Source organism: Protomyctophum bolini, assembly GCF_963924005.1.
Source record: "Protomyctophum bolini genome assembly, chromosome: 16".
In the NCBI taxonomy this organism is placed as follows: Eukaryota; Metazoa; Chordata; class Actinopteri; order Myctophiformes; family Myctophidae; genus Protomyctophum; species Protomyctophum bolini.
In genome coordinates this window covers 717,063-732,617 of record NC_137877.1, presented here as the reverse complement: position 1 = coordinate 732,617, position 15,555 = coordinate 717,063, and the positions used below count along the sequence as shown (strand labels likewise).

At 44.5% G+C, this 15,555-nt stretch overlaps 1 protein-coding gene across 2 annotated transcripts in view; it reads right to left on the bottom strand.

The window, feature by feature from the left end:
• The window catches only part of LOC308330301 (ceramide transfer protein-like), a 35,001-nt gene that overhangs the window by 1,958 nt on the left and 17,488 nt on the right, over positions 1 to 15,555 (bottom strand). The window contains exons 8-15 of one of the 2 annotated variants that reach the window (XM_080785136.1): positions 10,553 to 10,645; positions 7,691 to 7,777; positions 7,397 to 7,489; positions 7,014 to 7,091; positions 4,904 to 4,999; positions 3,973 to 4,105; positions 3,154 to 3,224; positions 1 to 25 (exon numbers count right to left, since the gene is read on the bottom strand). The exon at positions 1 to 25 is cut by the window's left edge and continues 104 nt beyond it. In XM_080785136.1, coding sequence (XP_080641262.1) covers positions 1 to 25; positions 3,154 to 3,224; positions 3,973 to 4,105; positions 4,904 to 4,999; positions 7,014 to 7,091; positions 7,397 to 7,489; positions 7,691 to 7,777; positions 10,553 to 10,645 — 676 coding nt within the window. The remainder of the gene's footprint in view (positions 26 to 3,153; positions 3,225 to 3,972; positions 4,106 to 4,903; positions 5,000 to 7,013; positions 7,092 to 7,396; positions 7,490 to 7,690; positions 7,778 to 10,552; positions 10,646 to 15,555) is intronic. The other variant, XM_080785137.1, reaches the window with a different exon arrangement.

Sequence of the window (15,555 nt, the reverse complement as noted above, 5' to 3'; positions counted from 1 at the left end):
CTCTCTGGGAGGCGGGCCAAACCCTCTGAAAGCACAACCATTGGTTAAATCTCATCCATGTGCTCACTGTGTCATAATTTGCCCTGCGCTGAGCCCCACCCACTCCACGCTGATGGTGAGCAGTCCTTCTCCCCCATTGGCTGTCCTCATGACTATGATTTATTTACCTTGTGAGTCTAATTAAGAATGCTGCTGCTAGAGTCCTGACCATAGACTGTAAAAAATATGGACAAAGCGTTCCGCGGGTCTAACATGAACGTAAAATGAAGCCTGTCAGTCCTTGCAATGGAAGTCGCCATCTTTCTAGATCCGTTTGGGCCCAGCTGGCCCATTGGCTGGCCCAGACAACGAGGCGGGACTTCCCCCCTTCTTCTTCATTGGTTTTTATTTTGACTCGAGTGGGAGGGGGATCCCGTTCATAGACTGTAACGGTAGCCACGCCCCTCAGAACATGCGCGGCTTTATGGTAATTTATTTTATAAATGGGACCATAATTTTCCAAAAAGAATATTATGACATTAGAAATGAGACTTTAAACTAGTGACTGGAAGCAGAAAGTATTCATGACCATGTTTATTAAGGTAATACAGTCTAGGTGAAGTTGGGCCCAAATACATGGACTTCTATGGGGCTATGGGTTTTTTTGAGCCCAATGACAGCGCCACAACAGGCCATTATATGAACTTTAATTTCCTTAGTGGCTTCACAAAATATCTGTCTGACTGCCCCCCTGGTCCTGACAAAAACTAGAAAATATGACCATATTACACCAATCCTAAAATCCTTACATTGGCTATACCAGTGTCCCAGAGAATTGATTTTAAAATGTTATAAGTTGTCTATAAATGTGTTTGTGGCTTTGGGCCCAGCTATACATCTCAGACATGCTGAAGCCATATGAACCCTCCAGAACCCTTAGGTCATCTGAGGCTGGCCTACTGATAGTTCACCCGCTAGCTGGAACAAGACATGGTGAAGCAGCATTCCACCATTATGCACCACAAACCTGGAATAGCATGCCAGGTTACATTTAGAAAATCCCCAACCATAGCCGTTTTTAAGTCACATTTAAAAATGTATTTATTTAAATAATTAATTAACTGCGTTTCTTTTTTTATATATTTTTATCCCACGATTTTGTAACCCATTTTTCACCCCTGTGTCAATCATCTAATGATCCTGGGCTCTACACACCCTCCACCAACCTAGTCCCCATATATGGGGGACAAGGGGAGACCAACCTAGTCCCCATATATGGGGGACAAGGGGAGAGCAACGGACTTGAACTCATGCTTCCTTCATGCCTGAGTGTCCAAGTGTCTCCTTTACACCTGACAGGGGGGAGTTTCCCTGGTTGGACGTAGCGCGTGGAAGGAACACGTTATTCCAACCAGTTCCTTTCCCTTCCATCAGGCGCCCCGGCTGGCCAGGGGGAGGCAGTTTAGAGACCAGGATCACTGCATGTTTTTGTGAGGGTACCTACCCTAGGGGACACGGGGAGAACATGTGAGGGTACCTACCCTATAGGGGACACGGGGAGAACATGCAAACTCCACACAGAAAGGCCCTTTCGCCAACCCCGCCTTCGGGTATGGGCACTGATGACGCGGAGGAGGAAACACGCCGCCAGCACCCACAGTGCCCCGAGCGGGGAATCGAACCCAGGACCTTCTAGCTGTGAAGCGACAGCACTACCAACTGTGCCACCGTGCCAATTAACTGTGTTTCTATTAAAGGTGGGAGTATCTGTTGTAATGTAATGTAATTGTATCTATTATAATCTGTATTCCTTTTAAAGTGCACTGTTGCACTCTGTATTTGTTTTTATTCTGTAAAGCACTTTGAATCGCCTTGAGTATGAAAGGTGCTACATAAATAAAATTGCCTTGCCTTGAGTCTGGTAAACTAAGATGTATTGATACATGTATAAATGTGTATTTATTGCGAATGCAGTGAGCACTTACTATGAGACCTAGCAGATCATGTCTGTCTGTGTGTCTGTCTGTCTGTCTGTCTGTGTGTCTGTCCCGCTATCCAAATATGGAGTGTGTTGCATCAGCAATCACTCAGCTCCATATATGGGCACAAAAGGGGCCAGGTCCACTCAGCTCCATATATGGGCACAAAAGGGGCCAGGTCCACATATACAGTAACAGCGGGACAGACACACAGACAGACAGACAGACATGATCTGCAGGGTCTCAGCTGCGTTCGCTTCCCGCGTTTGCGCGTCTTACTGGTTTACCTTGTGAGTCTGGTAAACTATGGTGTATTGATACATGTATAAATGTGTATTTGTTTACCCTGTGAGTCTGGTAAACTATGGTGTATTGATACATGTATAAATGTGTATTTATTTACCTTGTGAGTCTGGTAAACTATGGTGTATTGATGTATAAATGTGTTTTTGTTTACCTTGTGAGTCTGGTAAACTATGATGTATTGATACATGTATAAATGTGTATTTGTTTACCTTGTGAGTCTGGTAAACTATGGTGTATTGATACATGTATAAATGTGTATTTGTTTACCTTGTGAGTCTGGTAAACTATGACGTATTGATGTATAAATGTGTTTTTGTTTACCTTGTGAGTCTGGTAAACTATGATGTATTGATACATGTATAAATGTGTATTTGTTTACCTTGTGAGTCTGGTAAACTATGGTGTATTGATACATGTATAAATGTGTTTTTGTTTACCTTGTGAGTCTGGTAAACTATGATGTATTGATGTATAAATGTGTATTTATTTACCCTGTGAGTCTGGTAAACTATGGTGTATTGATACATGTATAAATGTGTATTTGTTTACCTTGTGAGTCTGGTAAACTATGGTGTATTGATACATGTATAAATGTGTATTTGTTTACCTTGTGAGTCTGGTAAACTATGGTGTATTGATGTATAAATGTGTATTTGTTTACCTTGTGAGTCTGGTAAACTATGGTGTATTGATGTATAAATGTGTATTTGTTTACCTTGTGAGTCTGGTAAACTATGGTGTATTGATACATGTATAAATGTGTATTTGTTTACCTTGTGAGTCTGGTAAACTATGACGTATTGATACATGTATAAATGTGTATTTGTTTACCTTGTGAGTCTGGTAAACTATGACGTATTGATACATGTATAAATGTGTATTTGTTTACCTTGTGAGTCTGGTAAACTATGACGGCGTTCTCCGACATGGTTTCGACCACGTTGAAGTTTTCTATGGTGGCTAAAAAAAGACAACACTTTAAGTTAGACACAGTTTTCCATGTAACACTTAATGCAACGTAAATGTAATTTGAATGTAGACACACAGCACACTGTAGTCATGGATACTCAGACATTCCACTGTTCTTTTTTTTTTTTATCCCACGATTTTGTAACCCCTGTGCCAATCATCTACTGTGATCCTGGGCTCTACACACCCTCCGCCAACCTGGGGAGAGCAACGGACTTAACTCATGCTCCCTTCATGCCTGAGTGTCCAAGTTGCTCCTTTACACCTGACAGGGGGGAGTTTCCCTGGTTGGACGTAGCACGTGGAAGGAACACGTTATTCCAACCAGTTCCATTCCACTGTTCTTATGATCCTAGATGACTGTTTCTAAGGGCCGATTCATACTCCTATTTTAGAGCCGAATAGAAGTCGGTTCGGCTCTGTAGAGCCTACAATGTGACGTCATTTGGCTCTGTAGAGCCTACAATGTGACGTCATTGGGCTCTGTAGAGCCTACAATGTGACGTCATTTGGCTCTGTAGAGCCTACAATGTGACGTCATTGGGCTCTGTAGAGCCTACAATGTGACGTCATTGGGCTCTGTAGAGCCTACAATGTGACGTCATTTGGCTCTGTAGAGCCTACAATGTGACGTCATTGGGCTCTGTAGAGCCTACAATGTGACGTCATTTGAGGTTCGGGGGGACAAAACAATGCATTGTGCATCATTGTTATTATAAACGGTGTGAAGAAGACGTACTCTCCCAGTCCATCCTGACCGACGTGTCCCAGAAGTAGTGACACACCTCGTGTCCCGTCACGCCTTTCACCGCATGGGTGGCTTTGAGAGGGTCTAGGACGATACCGTTCTCCTCCACCTCCCTCCTGTACACCTGGAATAACATTATTATAATATTATTATAATATGACTGCATGGGTGGCTTTGAGAGGGTCTAGGACGATACCGTTCTCCTCCACCTCCCTCCTGTACACCTGGAATAACATTATTATTATATTATTATAATATGACTACATGGGTGGCTTTGAGAGGGTCTAGGACGATACCGTTCTCCTCCACCTCTCTCCTGTACACCTGGAATAACACAATATTATTATATTATTATAATATGACTGCATGGGTGGCTTTGAGAGGGTCTAGGACGATACCGTTCTCCTCCACCTCCCTCCTGTACACCTGGAATAACACAATATTATAATATTACTGTACCTGGAATAACAGAATATTATAATATGACTACATGGGGGGCATTGAGGGGGTCGTTCTCCTCCACCTCCCTCCTGTACACCTGGAATAACACAATATTATAATATTACTGTACCTGGAATAACAGAATATTATAATATGACTACATGGGGGGCTTTGAGAGGGTCGTTCTCCTCCCCCTCTCTCTTCTACACCTGGAATAACCGCCACGAGAGATGAATTCTCCGCGTTGTGTTCTCTGGATGCAGCGCTCTGAATGTGGACCGACTGACTGACTGTGTGACTACACTGTAACTGTGTGTGTGTGTGTTGGTGTTTTAGCGCCCTCTGGTGGATGATTGCCATCATCTCTCCCTCCTCTATCACCAGCTGTGTGTGTGTGTGTGTGTGTGTGTGTGTGTGTGTGTGTGTGTGTGTGTGTGGGCGCGTGCATGCTGTGTTTTGGCGCCCCCCCGGTGGTCGGTACCTTCATCTCTCCCTCCTCTATCACCAGCTGCCAGTTGGCGTCTCCGCCCACATCCTGGAGAGAGGTGGTCATGTGACTCTGAACCATCTCCTCTACCTGAGAGAGAGAGAGAGAGAGAGAGAGAGAGAGAGAGACACACACACAGAGTTAACATGGAGAGAGAGAGAGAGAGAGAGAGAGAGAGAGAGAGAGAGAGAGAGAGAGAGATTACTCAGTGTGCAATATGACACGAGAAGCTGTTCTTTATTGTCATGAGTGTAATATTGCAATTATACAACAGTTACCCTTAAAACTAAGATAATCACTGAAAAAGAATAATGTTTCAATGACAGATGTAGTCACTACGACCACAGATGTCCCCAAGAAACTAGCTAGCCTAGCCACCCAGTCTGCTGCGCTCTGGGAGAACAGAAACTAGCTAGCCTAGCCACCCAGTCTGCTGCGCTCTGGGAGAACAGAAACTAGCTAGCCTAGCCACCCAGTCTGCTGCGCTCTGGGAGAACAGAAACTAGCTAGCCTAGCCACTAAGGTTGTGCGATATTTCGGTTTCGCGGTTTAATACGGTTTAATGATTTCATTAAGGTTTCATCCGTCAAAACCGGCAAACCGTTTAACCTGACATGAGCGTTGGGTGGCCGTGATTATTGTTTACGGAAGCAGTGGAGAATGGCAGCATCGCGTGATCCATCCGTCCGTCTGTGTCTGACTAAATTATTGTGCCAGTTACAAGACTTGCCGTGCTCTCCCCCGCCCGTCTCCCCCTAACGTGCGTGCACCATGACAGGCAACGCTGAAGCCAAGTGACACACAAGCGCTAAATAATAAACTATGTGTGTGTGTGTGCGTGCGTGCGCTGTATGGTTTACGTCAAGTCACAAAATCACTTGTTGCTGTGGCACAGACACAGAGCTATGCTGGGACAGACAGTCACAGAACAGATTCGTTGCAGCTCAGCATTGCAAAAATATTCCTATCAGCAACAGCAACTGGCCCGCTCTCTGTGAGGCATGAACTAAACTCAGTTGATCAACTGGCCCGCTCTCTGTGAGGCATGAACTAAACTCAGTTGATCAACTGGCCCACTCTCTGTGAGGCATGAACTAAACTCAGTTGATCAACTGGCCCACTCTCTGTGAGGCATGAACTAAACTCAGCTGATCAACTGGCCCACTCTCTGTGAGGCATGAACTAAACTCAGTTGATCAACTGGCCCACTCTCTGTGAGGCATGAACTAAACTCAGTTGATCAACTGGCCCACTCTCTGTGAGGCATGAACTAAACTCAGTTGATCAACTGGCCCACTCTCTGTGAGGCATGAACTAAACTCAGTTGATCATGCTGAAATAATCTGATGCGAGACAACGGCTGCGTCTCCACTTCCAATCTAGAATTAATTATACGTCGCCGTACTGCGGAGCGCGTGCAGAAAATAGCCGATCTACAAGCTTACAGCGCGTCGTCGCGCATTGTTTATGGATGCGTTCAGGACTCGTTTCTGTCACATCATAAGATACTAATGTAACGGGTAAAATAATCACTGAGATCAACTCGGAGCAGTTCCTGTTCCTGGGGGCTACACATAGACTACACTGCTACAGTATACACTACGGTAGGCAGAGAGGGACAAGACAGGCCAACATGACTGACGAGACATTACAATAGCGAAAGGGGCCATCTTGTGGCGATAGACTGTAATAGCAGTCTCTGATTAACAAAATGAAATAATGCGAACGCATGGCCACGTTAAAATTAATTAGACGGTAAAACCGAAAGACACGGTATTTTGGCAATAGTAAACCGGGGTTTTAAAATGTCCCAATCCGTCCAACCTTACTAGCCACCCAGTCTGCTGCTCTCTGGGAGAACAGCACGGCTGAATGGTTTTTCTTGATCAGCCGTTCCATCATCGTGGTTTAAGCACGGCTAGAAAGCGGTTTCAACCAATCAGAATAGTTCCAGTGGTTCTCAAACTACTTCGTGTCGAGAACCCCAAAAATATATGTCACACACACACACACACACTCTCTCTCACACACACACACACACACACACACACACACACTCTCTCTCTCTCTCACACACACACACACACACACACACACACAGTACCTGAGCACTGAATCTGTGAACGTCATCTGAGGCACTGACTAGTTCAACAGAGGACAGCGAGGTCGAGAGACTATGAGTCTGAACACACAGAGAGAGAGAGACACAGAGAGAGAGAGAGAGAGAGAGAGAGAGAGAGAGAGAGAGAGAGAGAGAGAGAGAACAAGGGAGGAAAAAAGGAGAGAAAAAGAGGAAGTAAGAAATGAAAGAGTTCAGGACAGACACAGAAAGCCGCTCTGTAGAGGGGTATTAGGGGGGTATTAGAGGGGTATTAGGGGGGTAATAGAGGGGTATTAGAGGGGTATTAGGGGGGTATTAGGGGGGTATTAGGGGGGTAATATAGTGGTATCAGAGGGGTATTAGGGGGGTAATAGAGGGGTATTTACCGTGGCAGAGAACCTGTGCGTGGCGATGGAAGAGTAAACGTCTCCAGAAGGAACCGACGACAGGCGAGGAGTCCTCACCTTCTCCGACTGACACTGTCCAACAACAACAACACATGGTTACCATGGTTACCACACTGAGGGACAACAACAACACATGGTTACCATGGTTTTCAAAAATAGCAGACCTACGAGCTCGTAGCGCGCCACTCGGTGGCGCGCTACGAGCTTCCCAGCCTCTCCGTGAGACGTTGACATTAATAGTGATGTCATAGTGATGTCATAGTGATGTCATACCTGCTCCTCTATTTTGTCCTGGCGGTCCAGAGCGGCCTCCACCGCGTCGAAGAACTCGTCCTCGTTGATCAGGCTGTTGGGACCCTCCTGGAGAGACAGACAGGTAGGAGAGACAGACATGTAGGAGAGAGACAGACAGGTAGGAGAGAGAGGTAGGAGAGACAGACAGGTAGGAGAGAGAGACAGGTAGGAGAGACAGACAGGTAGGAGACAGACAGGTAGGAGAGACAGACAGGTAGGAGACAGACAGGTAGGAGAGAGAGAGACAGGTATTAGAGACAGACAGGTAGGAGACAGACAGGTAGGATAGACAGACAGGTAGGATAGACAGACAGGTAGGAGAGACAGACAGGTAGGAGAGACAGACAAGTATGAGAGACAGACAGGTAGGAGAGAGAGATACAGATAATAGAGAGACAGACAGGTAGGAGAGAGACAGACAGGTAGGAGAGAGAGACAGGTAGGAGAGAGACAGACAGGTATGAGAGAGAGACGTGTAGGAGAGACAGACAGGTAGGAGAGACAGACAGGTAGGAGAGAGAGACAGGTAGGAGAGAGACAGACAGGTACGAGAGACAGACAGGTACGAGAGACAGACAGGTAGGAGAGACAGACAGGTAGGAGAGACAGACAGGTAGGAGAGACAGACAGGTAGGGAGAGAGGCAGACAGGTAGGGAGAGAGACAGACAGGTAGGGAGAGAGACAGACAGGCAGACAGGTAGGGAGAGAGACAGACAGGCAGGGAGAGAGACAGACAGGTAGGGAGAGACCCCAGGTTTAAACAACAGAATGAGCCCCAGACCGTTGATAAACATCAGAATGAGTCCCAGACCGTTGATAAACAACAGAATGAGCCCCCAGACCGTTGATAAACAACAGAATGAGCCCCCAGACCGTTGATAAACAACAGAATGAGCCCCAGACCGTTGATAAACAACAGAATGAGCCCCCAGACCGTTGATAAACAACAGAATGAGCCCCCAGACCGTTGATAAACAACAGAATGAGCCCCAGACTGTTGATAAACAGAATGAGCCCCCAGACCGTTGATAAACAACAGAATGAGCCCCAGACCGTTGATAAACAACAGAATGAGCCCCAGACCGTTGATAAACAACAGAATGAGCCCCCAGACCGTTGATAAACAACAGAATGAGCCCCAGACTGTTGATAAACAACAGAATGAGCCCCAGACCGTTGATAAACAACAGAATGAGCCCCCAGACCGTTGATAAACAACAGAATGAGCCCCAGACCGTTGATAAACAACAGAATGAGCCCCCAGACCGTTGATAAACAACAGAATGAGCCCCAGACCGTTGATAAACAACAGAATGAGCCCCAGACCGTTGATAAACAACAGAATGAGCCCCAGACCGTTGATAAACAACAGAATGAGCCCCAGACCGTTGATAAACAACAGAATGAGCCCCCAGACCGTTGATAAACAACAGAATGAGCCCCAGACCGTTGATAAACAACAGAATGAGCCCCCAGACCGTTGATAAACAACAGAATGAGCCCCAGACCGTTGATAAACAACAGAATGAGCCCCAGACCGTTGATAAACAACAGAATGAGCCCCAGACCGTTGATAAACAACAGAATGAGCCCCAGACCGTTGATAAACAACAGAATGAGCCCCAGACCGTTGATAAACAACAGAATGAGCCCCAGACCGTTGATAAACAACAGAATGAGCCCCAGACCGTTGATAAACAACAGAATGAGCCCCCAGACCGTTGATAAACAACAGAATGAGCCCCAGACCGTTGATAAACAACAGAATGAGCCCCCAGACCGTTGATAAACAACAGAATGAGCCCCCAGACCGTTGATAAACAACAGAATGAGCCCCAGACCGTTGATAAACAACAGAATGAGCCCCCAGACCGTTGATAAACAACAGAATGAGCCCCAGACCGTTGATAAACAACAGAATGAGCCCCCAGACCGTTGATAAACAACAGAATGAGCCCCAGACCGTTGATAAACAACAGAATGAGCCCCCAGACCGTTGATAAACAACAGAATGAGCCCCAGACCGTTGATAAACAACAGAATGAGCCCCAGACCGTTGATAAACAACAGAATGAGCCCCAGACCGTTGATAAACAACAGAATGAGCCCCAGACCGTTGATAAACAACAGAATGAGCCCCAGACCGTTGATAAACAACAGAATGAGCCCCAGACCGTTGATAAACAACAGAATGAGCCCCAGACCGTTGATAAACAACAGAATGAGCCCCAGACCGTTGATAAACAACAGAATGAGCCCCAGACCGTTGATAAACAACAGAATGAGCCCCAGACCGTTGATAAACAACAGAATGAGCCCCAGACCGTTGATAAACAACAGAATGAGCCCCCAGACCGTTGATAAACAACAGAATGAGCCCCAGACCGTTGATAAACAACAGAATGAGCCCCAGACCGTTGATAAACAACAGAATGAGCCCCAGACCGTTGATAAACAACAGAATGAGCCCCAGACCGTTGATAAACAACAGAATGAGCCCCAGACCGTTGATAAACAACAGAATGAGCCCCCAGACCGTTGATAAACAACAGAATGAGCCCCAGACCGTTGATAAACAACAGAATGAGCCCCAGACCGTTGATAAACAACAGAATGAGCCCCAGACCGTTGATAAACAACAGAATGAGCCCCCAGACCGTTGATAAACAACAGAATGAGCCCCAGACTGTTGATAAACAACAGAATGAGCCCCAGACCGTTGATAAACAACAGAATGAGCCCCCAGACCGTTGATAAACAACAGAATGAGCCCCAGACCGTTGATAAACGGGACCCCAGGGACCCCCCCCCCTCAGGGACCCCAGGGACCCCCCCTTCACCTCGTAGTCAGGTCCTCCGTACTGAGACTTCTTCTTCATGTCATTCAGAGCCGACTTGTAGGAATCCTCCACCCTGCGCCTCTTCTCTAGTTCCTACACGTGCACACACACACACACACACACACACACACACACACACGTTTGCATTATTAGACTTGTGAGCAGGGGTTAGCTTTATACGTGCGCGCACATGTACGGTATTTACAGACAGATGACGTGCACGTGTGTGTGTGCACGCCAGAACACGTGTGTGTGTGTGTGTGTGTGTGTGTGTGTGTGTGTCCTCCTGGGTCCATGAGCCCAGTTAAAACAGTCTTATTGCGTCTTTTTCGTTAAAACGTCTTTTTCTGCAAAACTTTCTGTTTAGCAGAAATAAGTGTTCCAAAATAAAAGCCTCCTCACCGGTATTGTTTTCGTCGACTAAAACTAAGACGAAAAATGTTCGTCGACTACCCTTTTTCACTGACGAAAACTAAATGGAAACTGAATGAAAACTAAGCTACGATGACTAAAACTAAGACTAAATATACTGACAATTTTGTCAACACAAAAACTAGACTAATGTTATGAAGGGACTAGTGGACAAGAGATCCTGTAGAAGTCATTGTAGAAATTAGTTGCATGCTGAAAATAGCAGATCTACAATTGTAAAAAAACAGTCATTACGACGGCATCAAGGCCCTCCAAAATCTACTAAAATCTTATGGTATTTAGTCGACTAAATCTAGACTAACACTATGTAAAACTAGACTTTAACACCATGTAAAAAAAAAAAGAAGGTTGTCCAGTCCTCATTTTACCACCTTCGCAATATTGCCAAACTTACCTAAAGTCATGCAGGACTTTTAGGCCCTCATTTATCAACCGTGCGTACGCCAAAATATGGGTGCACGCCGAAATAAGCAATTTTCGGCATTTACCATTTCCGCCAAAGCTTGAAATTGAACTTGAGTAGGACCAAAAGTCACGTCTGGTCGGGAGCCGTCGTACGCTTTGTCCTCGGCTGTTTTTCTGTCGTACACAAGCGGAGCAGCCTTGTCTGAACTGCTGACACGCTGTCACAGGCATCTAAACATAATGTTTTCACTGCTAAAATGTAAAAAAAAAAACTGTATGTAGGCAGCAGGCTATATATAGGCCTACAAAAAAAAGACAACGAAAAAGAGAGATTTCCAACTTTTACAAGTAATTAAAATTGCGCAATTAAGATCAATATAACATGTTTACAATGTAGACTATTAGCTTGTGCTTGCCTATTTGCAATTGTAGCAGGCTATAGGCGCAAGAGGCTTATCATTCACCATTTAAATAAGTGACAGTTCAGATAAAAGAGATCATTTTCGGGGGTCGGGAGGACGGGACCGCGGCGTGCGTCGCCAACACATACCAGCACACATGCAAGCCTTCATCCATATGTTTATGATTCGTTCATCAATGATCAAATCACTCCATAAACGTTGATTATGACTGCCTTGACGACATGATGGCCTATCTCTCATGCAGGCATCACTGAGTCACCCACAGGACTTATCACAGCAGTGCGCAGTATCACGCCTTCGCCGTGCGCTGCGCACGAAATCCACAAATGGGTAAAATGAATATAGGCCAGCCTACAAAAGTATTCCATTCATGGCGATGCGATGTCGATGTGTCATGTAGGTGTGTGTGTGTGCGTGTGTGGACATGACAGCAAGGCAAGCGAGGTGAGAGGGAAACAGACAGGGTAGGCCTACAGCTTTATTTAATTCATGCAGATGTTCGTTCTTTATTTATTTAAGATACACGATTGATAAATGAGGGCCTATGACCTGACCTGACCTGAACCTCTGGCTACTTCCCAACGCTAGGGTCAGGGGTCAGGGCATTGGGGATATACTGTAGTGCACATACATACAGTACAGTGGAATTAATTGTCATTGCAATTTCCACAGTTAGCTTGGTAAATGTGTATGTGTGCGTGTGTGTGCGTGTGTGTGTGTGTGTGTGTGTGTGTGTGTGTGCGTGCGTGGCTGGGTTTAATGGTGTTTACAACTGTCTAGTCTGAAGGAACAGTGGGTTCTCTTCATGGGACCATGAGGACAGCCCAGTCAGACAGACAGACATGAGGACAGTGCAGTGTGTGTCCAGTGGAAACCTCGTATGAATCTGATCTCAGGTCAGAATGGGTTAATCAGACCAGTGTGTGTCCAGTGGAAACCTCGTATGAATCTGATCTCAGGTCAGAATGGGTTAAGAAATCCTTCCAGGTCTTTTGCACTACTCTAAGTTTCACTAGAGTTCCTCCTTTTGAGGTTTTTGATACTTTGGGTTCTCACTTTTCCAGTGAAGATTCATGAGGTTCTGGGGGTCCTTAATTGACAGTTGACATGAAATAGGTTCACCGTTAGAATCACTGATGCACAGAAAACACAGCGTTTTCAGGAAACGGTCAGGATTCAGAATACATTCTGTGGAATTTTTTCTGTTCTTTTTTCACCCATTAACACATTTAGTACCGGAACTGCATCAAAATAAAGGCGCTGCTTGCGCCGGAGTAATCGCCAGAGTAGTGATCGCTTCCATTTTGAAAGCCATGAACCGGAAATACTTTCTTAAAAAAGTTGACTGACAAAGTGCCATCACAATCTCCGATCATCTTAATATATTTATATATGCTACAAAAAGAGTTAATATTTTGCGGGAGAGACGGATGAGGAGCAGAAACGCAGCGCCAGCATATCGATCCATTCATCACCACGGAGAGCGCCCTGGATGAGGGGATACGAGTCATTCTTTCCGCCGCGCTAACATGGGAGTCAATGACAAGCTAATAGTTTCACAGAGCGTTAGCATACGGCAAGCGAAAAGCGAAATGCCAAAAAAAAAAAAAGTAATTATTCTGAATATTATTATCTCGCCCCGCGTCGTTTGGACGTCGCTAGGACGTCCACAGACGTCTAAGGCACCTCTCGGTTCCAATCCTTATGACGTTTCAGGACGTATTATGTACAAAATGTGTTAAGTCATCAGTGATGTTCATTGCAATGCCATTTCAATGCCATTGGTCATGATATTTGCATATAAATACCCCCCACAGAGGCTGAAGTTCACACGAATTAAAAGTTTCTGGACTCTGGAATTTTCAACATTTTTTTAACCTAAGACTTTTGACCTTTTCATTCTAATTAAAGTAAGAAAAATAATTGTAATACATGTTTTTTGTATCATTAGAATGTCTAGAACATGTTTTATTCATTATTGTGAAAGATATCCCCCAAATGTAAATTATTAATTTATTATATTATTATATAGTTATTATAAATGTTTCATCAAACTTTTTTTTTTTTTTTTTTTAACATATGTTTTAGTCTTAGTCCTATATTAGTACAAAGTAGTAGTAAGGTTAGGGTTAGGCGAGGTTAGGCGAGGTTTTATTATGATTATTATTATTATCAGTAGTAGTATTAGTAGTAGATTTGGCACAAACAACTTAAGGGACTAAATTATTTTCGCTCCAACGCCACCAAAATGTGGAACGCCCTACCAACAGTCATTAAGACATGTGAATCCCTTGACTCCTTCAAAACCGCTCTCAAAGGGCACCTACGGAGGGCTGCAATTTCAAACTGCATGGACCCCGTAAAATCTGAATCCCCCCCACCCCCCCTTTCCCCTCACTGTATATGTTTCTTTTCCCTTTTTACCTCCTTTGTGATGCATTCCTGTTCTGTTCTTTGACTATATAGAAAGTGTCTATTTGTACGTCTCTAAATGGTTTGATGAATTGAACATTAAGGTGGACGCTCTTGTAAACAAGTGTAATGCTTAATTGGGTCGTCCACTCACAGTTAACAGTCTTTGTATTGAGTTTGTGCTTGAAATGTATTAACAATTATCTTACTGTTCTCCGAGGGATCCAGCTCTGGATGAGGTATTATCAGCAGTATTAGTAGTAATATTAGTACTAGTAATATTATCAGTAGTATTAGTAGTAATATTAGTAGTAATATCATCTTACTGTTCTCAGAGGAATCCAGCTCTGGATGAGGTATTATCAGTAGTATTAGTAGTAATATTAGTAATAGTATTAGTAGTAGTATTAGTAGTAATATTAGTAGTAATATTATCAGTAGTATTAGTAGTAATATTAGTAGTAATATCATCTTACTGTTCTCAGAGGAATCCAGCTCTGGATGAGGTATTATCAGTAGTATTAGTAGTAGTATTAGTAGTAATATTAGTAGTAATATTAGTAGTAATATTAGTAGTATTAGTAGTAATATTAGTAGTAATATTAGTAGTAGTATTAGTAGTAATATTATCAGTAGTATTAGTAGTAATATCATCTTACTGTTCTCGGAGGTATCCAGCCCTGGATGAGGTATTATCAGCAGTATTAGTAGTAATATTAGTAGTAATATTAGTAGTAATAGTAGTAATATTAGTAGTAATATTAGTAGTAGTATTATCAGTAGTATTAGTAGTAATATTAGCAGTATCATCTTACTGTTCTGAGAGGTATCCAGCTCTGGCCGCTCAGACTGTGTTTAAGGTCTGCTCTGCACTGGAGAGACGGTTTCCAGAGGTTCCATGCCCAGGCCGTCCTGCTCGACATCTTGACAGCCAACGCAACGCAACGCAACGCAACGCAACGCAACGCGACGGGCGCGATAATAAACCCTACGCCGTAAAATCCTCGATTTGTTCCGCCCCGGGTCACCAGCCAGCGAACTGACCCTGACGTCAACACTGGCAGCAACGTGTTCGAACTGACCCTAGTGACCCTGAATCTGACCCCAACTCTGACCCCGAGTCTGACCCTAACGCTGGCCCTGACCCTGGCAGCAACGCGCTCCAACGTATGCACCGTCGAGCGCTCTCTAGTAATCATCCAATAGCTCAGTATCCTGACAGCACAGTGTCCCAACTAGCATGCTAGTAACTAGTAACTAAACTGACTTAACTACCGAACTAACCCACCCTTAAGACTTAAACCTCTCACTAAGCCGGCTAGCAGGAACAAA